This window comes from Malaclemys terrapin, chromosome 1 (genome assembly GCF_027887155.1).
Source record: "Malaclemys terrapin pileata isolate rMalTer1 chromosome 1, rMalTer1.hap1, whole genome shotgun sequence".
Lineage (NCBI taxonomy): Eukaryota > Metazoa > Chordata > Testudines > Emydidae > Malaclemys > Malaclemys terrapin.
Genome location: NC_071505.1, coordinates 231380905 through 231396415, shown reverse-complemented (window position 1 = coordinate 231396415; position 15511 = coordinate 231380905). Strand labels below are relative to the sequence as shown.

At 44.7% G+C, this 15511-nt stretch overlaps 1 protein-coding gene across 2 annotated transcripts in view; it reads right to left on the bottom strand.

Annotated features, from left to right (window-relative positions):
• Positions 1 to 15511, bottom strand: part of HERC2 (HECT and RLD domain containing E3 ubiquitin protein ligase 2) — a 211145-nt gene that overhangs the window by 167979 nt on the left and 27655 nt on the right. For both annotated transcript variants that reach the window (XM_054009114.1, XM_054009124.1), the window contains exon 3: positions 13597 to 13711. In XM_054009114.1, coding sequence (XP_053865089.1) covers positions 13597 to 13711 — 115 coding nt within the window. The remainder of the gene's footprint in view (positions 1 to 13596; positions 13712 to 15511) is intronic.

Here is a 15511-nt window from a genome sequence, read left to right as displayed (position 1 = left end):
CCTCCCAGCGCCTGCGCCCCGCACCACCTTCCACACTCCAAACCCCTCCTGGCTGTTCCTCCACCTAGGAATGGCAGGGACATGTCACAGCTTCCAGGGAGCCACGCGGAGCCAGGTAAGGAGCCTGCCGGCCCCGCACCAACCGAACTATAAACCGGACTTTCAATGAAGATCAGAAATGCCAGTTTATAGAGCTTTCCTGTTGTAAAGTGCCAGATAACACAGTTTTTACTGTAATCAGGAGGGCATAATACATTCGGCAGCATGGCTTGGTTTAACTATGATGAACAGCTTAAATTGAGGGCAGCAACACAAACTGTGATCCAGTGTGATATACTACATCATCATACACCATGATTAGAGTGGATGACACCACAGGGACCTGTGCATTCCACACTACACCTGCCAGAAGCTGATAAGGCTGGGCATTTAATGAAAGTGGGTGTTTTTGTAACATCTGCCAATGTAGGCATGCTTGCCAAAACAGCCCACAATTCCTAGAGCAGGCAGGAAAGGCCACATTGGGGGAAAAAGAATGAGGGATAAGTCAGGTGCTGCCCACAGACCCCTTGGGCAGGAGCAGGGCATGGGGGCCAAGGCACAAGAAGGGGAGGGGAGAGTTGAAAATGAGGGGCTGTACAAGAGCATCATTTTCAATTAAGCTGGAGATGTTAAGGGTGCGCCTTTGATTACCCTAAAAAGACAGATGAAGCACATTTATGAGGTGGGTTTACTGCAGGGTTTAGGACCCGCTTCATGGGGAAAGAAGTAATGTGATGTCAAAAAATCTGACGTCCTTAGTGGGGAAGGGAAAGGGGAAGGGATAGCTCAGTGGTTTGAGCATTGGCCTGCCAAACCCAGGGTTGAGAGTTCAATCCTTGAAGGGGCCATTTAGCGATCTGGAGCAAAAATCTGTCTGGGGATTGGTCCTGCTTTGAGGGGTAATCCCTCCTGAGGTCCCTTCCAACCCTGATATTCTATAATTCTATATTAGATTACACAAGAATTAAAGGAGAATAGAGTAGCAGAGCCATTCAATCATTTACCAATATGGAACTTGCAGATTTCTCCCCTAGGTTTGGTCCCCAAGGCAGCTCTGGATGAATATTGCTTAATTTACCACCTGTCATACCCACAGGGTAGCTCAGTTAATGATGGAATAGACCCAGCCTTATGCTGCATGCGCTATTCCTCCATTGAGGAGGCTGTGCACAGTTAGGTCTTGTGGCACTCATGATCAAATGTGATATCAAGTCACACTCCTGCCAATGCATCCTTCTGACTTTAACCTTTTGGGTTTCTCGTTCGAAGGGCAATTATTTTTTAAAAGCTATGCCAATAGGATGGGCAATATCCTGTTCAGCATTTGAGAAACTTAAAAGCAATGCAGGAAACTACTTTGCAGCATGTAGGGCATTACTTAACATGACATTTTGTCATTGGGAGGGCAAATTCAGACAAGTGTGTGTTAGCCTGATGGACGTCTTTCAAGCCTTGGCTAAAAAACAGGGGTACTTCTACCAGGGAAAAAATAGAGGCCTTACAGTGATAGCTCGGAATTGAGCCAGATACAATAGCAGGTATATCACGACTCCCTCAGGATAAGCTTCAGCAGCTACTAGGCTTGATTGGGAGAGGTACAGCAGCTTGGAAAATTACATTCAATGAGCTACAATCTATTATTGGGCATCTTAACTGTGTCTGTCAAACAGCAGCCCAAAGATGGGCATTCTGCATTCGGCTTGCAGCGGCCACCACAGGCATAGCTAGATCTCATCATTTTATGAGTTACTAGCGAGACAAAGGAGGAATTTGAGGATGTGGGAACAGTTAGATCCATTTTAATGGAGTGTCATTGTGGAGGGAGGAATGGATATTCAATGCTGATTTAAAGATCCATTGTGATACTTAAGAGGTACAAATTTGGGAGTATTTTACCAAGGCAGGTTGTGCAGACGGAAGTGGCTCTCCATCTAGATCAGTGGTCACCAACCAATAGATCACAACTGACTGGTCAATCATGGAGCCTCTGACAGTCAATCTCAGTCTAGGGGTGGCAACCCTGCTGCAGCCAAACCAGTAAATCGTCCGCTAACAGTCCAGTGGCACAGCAGAGCTAAGGCAGGCTCCCCTGCCTGCCCTGGCCCCACATGGAGGCAGGAATTGCACTCACCTGCAGGCACCGCCCCCGCAGCTCCCATTGGCTGGGAACAGGGAACCATGGCCAATGGGAACTGCGTGGACCATGCCTGCAGATGGGGGCAGCGGGCGAAGCCACCTCCCATTCCATCCCTCTCTCCAAGAGCCGCTGCCGGACATGCTGTCCACTTCCGGAAGCAGCAGTCTTAGCCCCATTGTGCCAGCAACCGGCTGACACCCACACCCCAACATCCCCCTCCAACCCCGAGCCCCCCCTGCACCCAAATTCCCTCCCAGAGCCTACACCCCCTCTTGCACCCCAACCTCTAGCCCCAACTCCCTCCCAGAGCCTGCACCCTGAACCCTTTCCTGCACCCCAACCCCCTACCCCAGGCTGAGCCAGGAGCCCCTCCCACACTCCAAACCCCTCAGCCCCAGCCCAGAGCCAACACCTCAATCCCCTGTCCCAGCCTAGTGAGAGTGAGCGAGGGTTGGGGAGAGCAAGCGACAGACGGAAGGGGGATGGAGTGAGTGGGGCGGGGCCGCAGAGAAGGGGAAGGGCAGGGGTGGGGCAACAGTGTTTGGGTTTGTGTGATTACTGTTATTTCTACATTTTCTTTGAGGTAGATCCTGTGCTGCACTAAATTCAAACAGTGATCCTGTGCTTACAGAGATTGGAGACCACTGATCTAGACAGAAAAAGGGATAGAGCAGAATTTAACATTTCTGGGATTTTTTCCGATTTTGGTGGCAGTGGCCATTTGGGAACAGTTTGTTAACAACAGGGTGCGCTTATGGTGTGACAACACGGTGGCGATACATGTTATTGATCGTCTGCCCTACAAATCACACTCAAGTTATGAGGCTGGTGAGGGCATCTGTACTATAATGTTTAAGCATTAACACCTGTTTCCTCTTCCAAACATGTTCCCAGGGTTGATAATGGCACAGCAGATGCATCGTCTCGTTTTCAGTTGGACAGATTTCAGGAGCTGGCAAGGAACCCAAATAGACGCCACTAGCACTATAGAACTTTGGTATATTATGCCTGTCAGTGTAGTGCAGAGCTCAGTGGCTCTGTGAACACTGCAAAGCTATTAGAGACGTTTTAACAATTTTGTGCAATTTCAGGAGCGGGGGGCGGCCTATCACCTATATGGCCCATTGCAAGGAAAGGGTGCTGTAGTATAAGGTGTTATTAGCCCCCTGGCAACTGGCGTCATCAACAATCTCCACTCACCTACTAGGCCTTACATTTGTCAGTAGGCTGAATGATTGCCCAGATCCTTGTAGCGGATTTTTAATTCTGGGGTTTCTAGCAGACTGATTGGAAACACCAGCCCCAGGTGTCATCCCACTGCTTTTAATATGCTTAGGAATGGAGTGCAGCTCCCAGAGCCCATATGTCATCGTGGACAAGCGGTGGCCTTGTTTAGGGCTGCATTTCTAATAGCATTTTTTTAAGCTCTTAGGATCAACGAACTAGTACCTAGGTCCTGTAGGGATTCTTCTGGATGGGCTTTGGAATTGAAGGATATATATTGCAAGGGGCAATCAGTGACATTAACCTTGAGGAGGTCAGAGATGGATCAAGGAGGCTGGAATGAATCCATTATTTTAGAACGGTAGCAAGTCCAGGATCTTCCCTGTGGAGGGCCTACTTGGCAAAAAGGGCAGGGAGGTATAAGAACGGCTATACTGGGTCAGACCAAAGGTCCATCAAGCCCAGTATCCTGTCCTCTGACAGTGGCCAAAGGGAATGGACAGGTCATCATCAAGTGATCCATGCCCTGTCACCCAATCCCAGCTTCTGGCAAACAGAGGCTAGGGACACCATTCCTGCCCATCCTGGTTAATAGCCATTGATGGACCTATCTTTCATGCATCTATCTAGCTCCCTTTTGAACCCTGTTATAGTACTGGCCTTCACAACACCCTCTGGGCAAGGAGTTCCAGAAGTTGACAGTGCATTGAGTGAAAAAATACTCTTGTGTTTGTTTTAAGCCTGCTACCTATTAATTTCATTTGTACTGCATTACAAGGAGGAGAAAAATAACACTTCCTTGTTTACTTTCTCTATACCACTCATGATTTTATAGACCTTTATCATATCCCCCCTTAGTCTCCTCTTTTCCAAGCTGAAAAGTCCTAGTCTTATTAATCTCTCCTCATATGGAAGCTGTTCTATACTCTTAATCATTTTTGTTGTCCTTTTCTGAACCTTTTCCAATATCTCTTTTTTGAGATCGGGCGACCACATCTGCACGCAGTATTCAAGGTGTGGGCATACCATGGATTTATATAGAGGCAGTATGATATTTTCTGTCTTATTATCTATCCCTTTCTTGGGGTATGGGCCCCTCTTGATCATGGTGATTAAAGTCCCCTCACAAGATACCAGTTTGTTACAGTTTTAAGACCAGGACTGACAAGGTTGGAGCTGCCAGCACACAAAATCAGTTCCCGCTCATTCAGGATCAGGGCAGCAACAGCAGCAGCCCAGCTAGGTCTGGGGAGCTAGTGTAATCCAGGCAACTGGGCACTGGCATTCTGAACTATACAGAATGTACATGAGACTCCAGGTGAGAAATCAGTGTTAATTTTCCCCAGCATTAATTCCAGATGCTGGCAGACATGAGAGACAGATGATGTCGTGGATCTGCAGGCACAGTATTGTTTTCTGGGCCAACAGGTGGACTTCCACATTGTCAAAGTTTGCAGCTAGGCCTCAACGGTGAAGCAAGTTCTGAGCTAGCATGAGAGAGAGGGCATATTATGCTACCAGCTGATGCCACTTCTGTACACCATGGTGGCCCATGAGCAAGTACCAGATTTGATTGTGGTTCTCCTCAGGGGAAATGATTTGAGAACATGTCAAGGGGTGGACTTAATGCTCAGAATTAAGAAGGACTTGGGGCAGATCCTGGAACTTTTTCCAGGAGTAAAAATTATTTGGTAGGACATGCTGCAACACAGGGTGTGAACACCCCCTTGGGTTGACAAGGCTAGGAGATATGTCAACAGGGAGATATGCCCCCATGCCATCTATGAATTTGGCGAAGTAAATTTCTCATTCAGACATAGCACCAGTATTATTCAGGGAGGATGAGGTCTACCTGTCAGTTTGGAGCTGATGCATTTTTGGCCAATATTAAAGAAGACATTAGTAGATGTCTGGGAACCCAGACCTAGGTATGGGGGAAGAGGTAGCCACAATAACTGCTAGTGCCTCCTTGTGGCAGATATCCAGTGTAGTTATTCCAAAGGGAAGGGATATAGTAATCAGAAAAAGTGGACTGGTAAACAATTTAAAGGAGGTTTGGGGTTTTTTGGTTTTTGTTTTTATTTAAAGGAACACAAACATGATGCTTCAGGGCTCCTATGGCAGGGAGTCAACTCCCTGTTCCCTTATAGCCTCCCCTTAACCCTCATTCAAAATGGAGGGCAGCAGCAGGCTGGCTGGGGACCAGGATGAGTATAGTGGAAGGGCTGACAGCAGCACCCCTCTGCCCTCCCCCCCTCAAATTACCAACACTGTACATATTTATCTGCAGGATACTCCCAGACATTGGCAAATAAAGTTGCGGCCTAATTAAGCTACATCCAGCATCTCCTGTCATACTTCCAGCATAGTCAGAAAAAGGTGTTCAAGAACACTCCAGGAAGAGAAGGCCATTGCAGAGAAGATAAGTTAATTCTTTGCATTGGTCTTTGCTGTAGAGGATGTGGGGGACATACCCACATGAGAGCTATTCTTTTGCGGTAACAAATCTGAAGTACTGTCCCAAATTAATGTGCCAGTAGAAGAGGTTTTGGAACAAAATGATAAACAGTAATAAGTCACCAGGACCAAATGGTACTCAGCCAAGAGTCCTGAAGGAACTCTGATGCTGAAATTGTGGAACTATTAACTGTAGTATGTAACTTATCACTGAAATCATCCTCTGTACCAGATAACCAAAAGGTAGCTAATGTAATGCCGATTTTTGAAAAAGGCTCAAGAGGAGATTTTGGCAATTTACAGACTGGTGAGTCTAACTTCAGACTGGTAGAAACTATAGAAAAGAACAGAATTTTCACCAAAACATGTTTGTGTCTGATGAGTCAATGAGGCTTTTGTAAAGGGAAATCATGCCTCACCAAGCTATTAGAATTTTTGAGGGAGTGAACAAGCATGTGGATAAGGATGATCCAGTTAATATAGTGTACTTGGATTTTCAGAAAGCCTATGCCAAAGTTCCCTCACCAAAGACTCTCAAGGAAACTAAGTTGCCATTGGATAAGTGGGAAGGTCCTCTCATGTCTCAGTAACTGGTTAAAAGACAGGAAACAAAGGGTAGGTTTCATAATGCAGTGAGTTGAACAGCGGGGTCCCCCAACGGTCTGTACTGGGACCTGTGCTGTTCAATATATTCAAAGCAGCACAAAGCAGACTGTCAGGAGTTACAGAGGGCTCTCACTATACTGGGTGACTAGGCAACAAAATGGGAGAAGAAATTCAGTGATGATAAGTGCAAAGTAATGTACATAGGATTATTTTTTCAAAACTATACATATACAATGATGCATTCTGAATTAGCTATTACCACCCAAGAAAGATCTTGGAGTCACTATGGCTAGTTCTCCGAAAATATCCCCTCAAAGCACAGCAGTGGTCAAAAAGGATAACAATATGTTAGAGAATGATAGAAAATATAATGCCACTATATAAATCCATGGTATTCCCACACCTTGAATACTGTGTCCAGTTCTGGTCACCCCATCTCAAAAAGGATATAGTGGAACTGGAAAATATGATCTAGGGTATGGAATAGCTTCCCCATGAGGAGAGACAAAAGATTAGGTCTATTAGAAAATAGATGACTAAGGGACGATACAATAGAGGTCCATAAAATTATGAACGATGTGGAAAAAAAAGAAAAGTGTTATTTACCTTTTCCCACAATACAAAAAGCAGGGATCACCTGACAAAATTAATAAGCAGCAGGTTTAATACAAACAAGAAGTACATTTTCCACACATTGCACAACTAGCCTGTGGAATTCACCACCATGGGATATTGTATAGTTCAAAAAAAAAATGGGTAACTTCATGGAGAATAGGTCATCAATGGCCATAAATCAAGATGGTCAAGGATACAACCCCATGCTCGGAGCGACCCTAAACCTCAGACTATCAGAAGCCAGGAGTGGAAGATGGGTGGGTAACACCCCATAACTGCCCTGTTCTGTACACTCTTCCTGAAGCATGGTACAGCAGGCCACTGCTGGAGACAGGATATTGGGTAAGATGGACCCAATGGCTGACCCAGTATGGCAGCTCTTATGTTCTTAGATGCATTGCAGATATCTAAATAGATCACCTCAATGGTTAAAGGGCAAGAATGTTGCTCCGGCTGGCTGGAGCAGTTAGCCAACATTTTGGACCTTGCAGGATTGTTTCTGTTAGGAGAAAGGGGTGTTATGAGTCAGGTATATTCTTTGGAACAATACTCTTTATTTACAAAAACTGCACATCATGTCCCGTTTCCCAGAAAACAGAAGAAAAACAGTGGGCAGTTTCCTTGATCACTTTCCCAAGTATGCTCCTACAGATAATTCAGTGCCTAAGGTGCTCTCTTTTTCTCAGCAGTCTTTCAAGGCCACATTCATGACTAGCTTCTCTTGATGTCTGCTGGCTTGCTTGCAAAACTAACCTCTGAACTGCATTTTTCACCAGTCCCAGGGAAACCCCTCAGACCACACAACTTAGTCCTGCTGAAGATTCACCATGTAAGTAGTCTCCTATTGTTTCCAGCTATTGCTCCTTAAAGGAGTAAGTAACTGCCCCTTCTAGCATGACGTAAATGTGGTTCGCACAGTCATCAGCTTTAACCAGATCTGAGATTTTCTAGACATCAAAGATCCTCTTGATAGCCGCTATTAACACCTTCCAGCATAATGTTACATACTGCATACAGGACTGGATTAATCTTTTTTGGGCCCCACCTCCCGAGACCCTACCCGCCATTCGTATGGGGACGAGGGGGCAGAGAGGAGAAAGCAGAAGGCATGACCTCAGGAGGGAAGAGGACAAGTGGGAGGGGTGCAGGCATGAGGGCCCGTTCTCACGGCACCATCGGCAGCATTGTAAACCTGGTACTGACTGTATAGCTACATTACAAGTTATCAGTGCAAATGCATACTATTTGTATTGTAGTTTAAATACATATATGCAGTTATATATCACATTTCTCAAACAAGCAAGTTAATGAACAGTCAAATGGCCTAACATATCTCTGCACTGTCATGTGGGCAACTTAGGTTTGATTGCTGGTCCCTTAGAATAGAAGGGGCTAGAAATACTAAGAAGTGCACTCAGCTGCCTCCTCCTTGAAGAGTACCTAGTTAAGGGAAAATGTTGATTCAAATGAACCCAGTCTAAATCAACTATAAGGTTGAGTATCTTGTTTAAACGAGGGGATTTAAAAAGAGTTCTCAAAAAGAACTCACACTCACACACACACACACACACACACACACACACGAGACCAGGATCAAAATATGAGGTAACTTCCTTCACAATACATGTTTAGGGCCCCCCCCAAAAAAATCCACTTAAAATAAGAAGGGAAGGATAAGAGGAGTACTAAAATAAATTCCTATGGAGGAGTATTTTACCTAATCTGTCAGTCCATGGTGAAGGGCTTCAGTTATTTCTAAAATGGCTTTTACACTGAAAGCAACTATGTTAGCATAGAAGAATGTTAAAACATCCTTAACCAAGTTTTTGACATGCCCAAAATGTCTGATTTACTCTGTTAAACAACTAAAGGCCAAGAAATGAAGACTGTTCTTCAATGAAGCTCATACTTTGAGATGACCCTGAATCCCTTCCTTCTCGTTACTTAACTCTCAGTGTTTATACTTTTCTTCAGAAAAATTCTGCTTTCATCACTTATTCCCTCCCACTTTTTCTAGTTATGTTGACATAGATAAATTCACAAACTGATGTTTGGTAGTCACTAAACACTCTTTATCTGCAATACTGATCAGCAGCTTTTACATGTAATACAGTTAAAATGAGAAACCACCATCTTGCAAATTCAGCACAAGATAGAAAAAAAGGTACCCAGCTTTATACAGAGCCATTTCAGATATCCTGACCATCTTCTAGACAACACACAACTCCATGCAAACCCTTCTCCAACATCTATAGACAGTTGATTTGGCTCACTAGCATCATATACTGCTCTCCAATTACTGGTAACGATACTCATTCTCCTTCCCCTTTAAGCTTCTAGACTGTTCTGTAACTCTTATTGGTTTCCTGAAGAGCCTTGATGTTCTTCCTTCTTAAGGGCAGGTCTACACTACGGGGCTAAGTCGACCTAAGTTACACAACTCCAGCTACGTGAGTAACGTAGCTAGAGTTGACGTATCTTAGGTCAATTTATAGCAGTGTCTACACCATGCTGGGTCGATGGGAGAAACTCTCGCGTCGACTTACCTTATGTTTCTGTTCCGATGGACTACTGGAGTCTAGGGGAGAGCCATCGGCAGTCAATTTAGGTGGTCTTCATTAGACCCGCTAAATCAATCCATGGTAAATGGAGACAAGCCCTAAGTTGTCCATACACCATTTGAAATTAGAGTAATATATCTACTATCAAAGTCTTACAAAATGTTATGTTCATGTAATTACTTCAGAGTGAAAAAGGAATAAAAAAATTAACTAGATGTGTGAGTATAAAGTTACTCAACCCCTTGGAAGGGTACATAGTACTTTCTTTCTGCCCTTTCAGAGGTAGAAGGCAAAGAGGATGTAGTCTACCATAAAGCCTTCATCAGCTCTAGTATCGACTCATTAATTGGCATAGTGACCCTGGAAGGACCCACTGATGGTAAAATGTCAGCCAGGCACTATGAGGACTCCCTGACCTCTTTGACCCATAAGTCTGCAGCCACTCTCTAACAACAACTAATAAATTTTAGAAGGAGAAGGGGTGCAGAGCCCATGAGTAAATTGTGCCCTCATCTAGAAGGGCTAAATCTAAAGTATTCACAGTGTGGGGAAGACCTGGAAGCTGAGGGAAAACTCCACGAATTCCAAAATGGTCCCTGTTATAGGGCAGGGCCCACTATCCTGGCCAAATTCCCATGGCAGGTTCCATCCTCATGGTGGTAGGTGAAAATAGAGAATCTGTGCAGAGACTGGCAGGTCCTGCTACATAAGATCTTATCTCTAAGACCGATGATGAGGATTCCCCTTCCTCTGACCATGGTGGGGCTGATCCAGTACCGGTGCCAGAAGCCTGGTAAAGGGCAGAATGATGCCATCATAGCAGGCTTCCCCTGGGATGGTACATGGTAGCCATCTGTCCAGGAAGCAGGCAACTGCAGTACTGGAAGTTGAATCGCTGGCAGAAATGGTACCTGTGCCAAGGGATTGGACTTCTTTCAGGAAGACGACACTGGCACCAAGAGGCAGAGCAGGTTTCTTGCCACTGCAAACACCTCCAGGGTAGCTGGCACTGAGATGGTGTCTTGTTGCTTTGCTGAAGAAGTTGACAGTGCAACTTCAGTCACCAGGCTCAGTGACCCCTGTGGTGCTGGAGCAGACTGTGCTGACTTAGGCACTGGTTAGGAGCAGTAGTCCACAGGTTTCAGGTACACTGTACTATACTCCTTCTCGACCATCTTACCAGACTTAGAGGATGGAGACCATCCCCTGAACAGTGCCTCTCTGCAGCTTAATATTTCTTCCTTGGTATGGGTGAGGGAGAACAGTGCCAGGATTCCACTAAAGCTAGAGGGGCACTTCTCACTAAAACTGCAGCACTTAGCACCGAGTCAGACCAGAACGGCTCCAATGGTAGCTTGAGTGCCGCCTCCATAATGAGAATTTCAGCCTAGTCTCCCTGTCCACCTTCGTCCTAGGCCTGAACTCCCCGCAAATCTGGCACTGGTCCTTCATGTGTGCTTCTCCCAAGCACTTCAGGCAGCTATTGTGTGGCATGCTCACTGGCATAGATCTGGAGCAAGAAACACAGCTTGAAACCTGGTGACTGGGGCATATCTTGGTACTGGGAATAGAGAAAGAAACCCCAAACAAGGAAAACGGGGGGGGGGGGGGGGGATTTTTATTTTTTTTTTAAACTAGAACAGTTAAACTTACTATCCTACTAAAGAGTAGACTAACTATAGAACCTGTTGAATAAGCTTTGCTTCATAGCCTCTAAGAAGTTGAGCTATCAAATAGGAAAGCAGGTGGCTTCCCACCATCCAGGCTAACAATGCAACTGTCTACTGCCATCTGAGTATCCAAGCGCATCGGAGCCACTGAACACAGTTAACACAGCTAGGTCAGGTGAACAAGAGAAGAGCAGGGGGGGCCTCATACATCAACAAGATCTCTTTCCAGTGCAGACAGCTGGGCCAGCTGCTGGGCCAACCTGTAGAATACTGCAGCATCAAATGCACTTGGTCTGAATAGTAGTAGAAGGATCGACACCCCACAGCAAGTTATTGTGTAAAGGATTTTTGAGATCTGACAGCCTTTCTGGAACCACCCACAGCAATGATTACATCTGGATTTGACCTTTCGGTTGGTGATGCAATGTCGTCAGCCTACTTTCTAAAAACACTATATTCAGACTTTCAAGAAGTTATGGAGAAAAGAGGCAACCCACGTTATGTACCAAAGACAGGACAAAAAAGCATAAAGCTGATTATCTCGCATACTACAGAAAAATCTGCATACATTGACCCGGATTTCTTGTTATCCAATAATAATAGGATATTACAATTGTGACAGAATATACCCGCGTTCACACCCTACACATTATTGTAATAATGTTTGTACAAGGTATGCCTTTCATTTAAAAGCTCAACTTGCTGATCAATATCATTGCAAAATGCACATAGCAGCATTACATGTAAAGTTATGAACATAAACAGAGATCATGACTAAAAGTAGGTTTTCCAGATAAGTCTGGAGAGTGGCCAAACTAGTTCCTCAGAGACAAAGGGCAAGTAGATGCCTCAGCCAGATGTAAAATAAGGGTGATGGACCATTACCTGCTAAGTGGCCATTCTTTGGCAAGAAAGAGGGCAGGGGCAAAAAAAAAAAAAAAAAAAAATCTACTTTTTAGCAAATAAACAACATGGAGTTTCCTTTCACAATGACTGCTTGTTGCCTTCCTCCCAGCTGGAAATGTTTTCAAGAGGAAGACAAACTATAAAAAGCAGTAGCAAACACCCCAAGACATCCCTCTCTCCCACTGCCCACATCATTCTCCGCACCTGAGAAGACAAAAGGAAATAGCCATTGGATTCTAAGGGAGGAGTCCCGACCTGACAATTTGGTCAGTAATCTGCTAGAGCATGTGGTGAGAAAGTTTGCTTTGCAACTAAGATAGTTTCTTAAGACGACACTGGTAAACATTTTATCTTTATTTTTCTTGTAACCATTTCTGACTTTAATGCCTCTTCACTCATACTCACTGAAAATCTTTGTAGCTAATAAACTTGTTTTATTGTTTTATCTAATCCAATGTGTTTAAACTCAAGTGTCTGGATAACTTCTTTAAATAATAAGCAGACATTATTCCCTTAACAAAATGGAGGAACTTGAACCGCTGGTGCAGGAAGTGAAACCAGACATTATAGATATGGGCAGTGTTTTCCAGCAATGAAAACAGAGCGATTTCAAAAATTTTCAAAGCTGTATATTCCAGAAGTTTCAGATATGAATTATTTTAATACAAAAAGTACATGTATTGACAAACATGAGCAATATGTAATCCTTTACAGCACGAAAGTGCACTGGTGGAGGGGGCAGGAGCCAGCTGTGTGCAGGGGAGGGGGCAGATACTGGGCACTGAGGGCTAGAGATAGGGGAGGTGCGTGGGAGAGAGGCACTGTGGATGCTGCCGAGAGCAGGTGTAAGCACCATCCAATCTGCAGCATGGCGTGGGAGTCTGGCGCCCCGCTGGCATATGCCCTGCCTGCCCAGGAGAAGCTCCATGGTGGTTTTGTCGAGCCCAGACTTGTGTGAGGAGAGGAGAAGTTGGTGGCAAGTCTCAACAGCAGCCAGCCTCTGCCCTGCGCCGGGGCGAGGGCGAAGGAGTAGTAACCCCACACACATTGCGTCTGCCCTGCACCCTGAGGATGAGGTTTTTTTAAAACACTATAATATAATAAGTCATCATTTCTGAAAATTAAGGTCTCCTCTGAGGCCAACAGAAAACAGCTGCATTCCTAAAAGGCCAAAAAAAGCAATGGAACAGATTGGAGGAAGCAGTAGCCTATAAATCCTAGTAAGTAGCTCCCTCCTATTTATTCAAGAGCACTAACAGTATAAAGGGAAGTTAGTTACATTTGATTAAGAACTGAGGGTTTGTAATATTACAAAATCAGTGCTTCGGTCACATCAGGATGAAATTTAAAAAAAGCGGGGGGGGGGGGGAAATCTTACCTTTTCTTAGAGGTAGTTCACCACTTTGTGCTAATTCTGTTCCAGTGTATACAATTTCACCATCTTTCACCATTTCATTCCACAAGCCACAGAGTCCATCTCGTGTAAAAGCAAGCTGTTAAAAATAATTTTAGAAAGTAAGTTATGTACAGCATTCCCCAGACTTGCCCGCACCATCTCAAACAAAGCTTTTGAAATCATGGCCAGTACTTTCCTCAAAGCAAAAATAAGAAAGAATATCACAACACACACTGATAATTTAGTTGTCCTAGAGATAGAGTCTTTGAAATCTTAAAGCAAATACAAGGTTTGCACACCACACAAATAACTTTCAGATGACTTCTAACAGCATTACAGAATTTGCTCTCAACCACCTCGCTAGGTCTGCTCTCTTCAGGATCAACCTACTTGAAGGAAAAGCTTCAAAATGCATTATAATATTGACTTCAAATAAATCCTAACATTACTCTTTAACCAACTAGAACATGAAACAAAACTTATCAACTAGGCAATATGATTCTGAAGAATTATAGGAAGAGAATACTTCAACATGAGGTTATAGCTAAGAATTTTATACTGGAAAAGCACTGAAGATTATTTAAGTCAAAATATCCCTAACAGTTAATTTGAAGATGTCTGTGTCAACACCCAACCTGTAGTGGGAAAAAAAGGTAGCAATCATCTGGCACATCTACAATACTGAAAAGAGGGCAATACTTCTTAGTTTTGTTCCTCCCCACCTGACCTCCTCCCTGCCCAGTAGAATTGTGAGCACCAAAGCATGAAAGAGCAGAATCCACAGTTGTCAACAGCAACACACATTCAAGGGAATTCTCAAGCTTTGTACTAGCTAAGCAAGACTCAGTTTAGTACTGGCCTCAGCATAAGCCCTAACCAGGGCATGTCTACACTACAAAGTTTTGCCGATGCAAGTTACAACGGCCCAATATCACCGCAGTTAGCAGATCGCTTGTTCCCATGCATACTTGGCTCCTTCTATTGCCACTTCACATACTCCTCAGGAGTGCACCATGGGTAGGTATCCCATTGATGTATCCTAGGTATCACCACTGTCCAGTGCACTGGCTTTTGGGAAATTTTGGCAATGCACAGTGGGCAGGAATGAGTCACACAGGAGTGACTGGGAGCTCAAGTTCCCACCATGCAACCTTCGCTATCCCATAATTTTCAGACCTATTTTGAAAATCCCACCAGCCAATGCCGGGCTTGTTACTGTTCACCATCTCTGACAGAAGCATGGAGCCCGCACAATTCTAAACTATCATTGTGAGTGTTGCAAGCACAGGGCATATCATCCTCCAGTATTGGCAGGGCTGCAAGAAGAGCCGCAGGAAAAAAAGTGACAATTTGCTGGTGGGCAGATTGCTGTGGCACATAACGAGGAACAACTCAAAGTTGTTGGCATTCAAAGAGCAGCTGCAAATGGTGGAGTGCCGCTTCTGGGCCTGAGAAATGAGCACTGACTGATGGGATTGCATTGTAACATGGGCCTGGAACGACGAACAGTGGCTGCAGAACCTTTGGATGGATAAGGCCACATTCCTGGATCTGTGTGCCAAGCTCACCACAGCTTTCCAGTGTAGGGACACCAGAATGAGAGCTGCACTAAGAGTGGAGAAGCAAATGGCAATCGCACTGTGGAAACTTGCAGTGCTGGATTGCTACCAGTCAGCAGGAAATAATTTTGGAATTGGAAAATTCACTGTGGGGGCCACTGTGATGCAAGCGTGCAGGGCCATTAATCTATCAATCATCACCTGCTATGCAGGACTACAACTCTTGGCAACATGCAGGATATAGTGGATGGCTCTGCAGAGATAGGGTTCCCAAACTGCAGTGAGGCGATAGACAGTACACACATCCCAATTTTGGCACCAGGCCAACTTGCCACTGA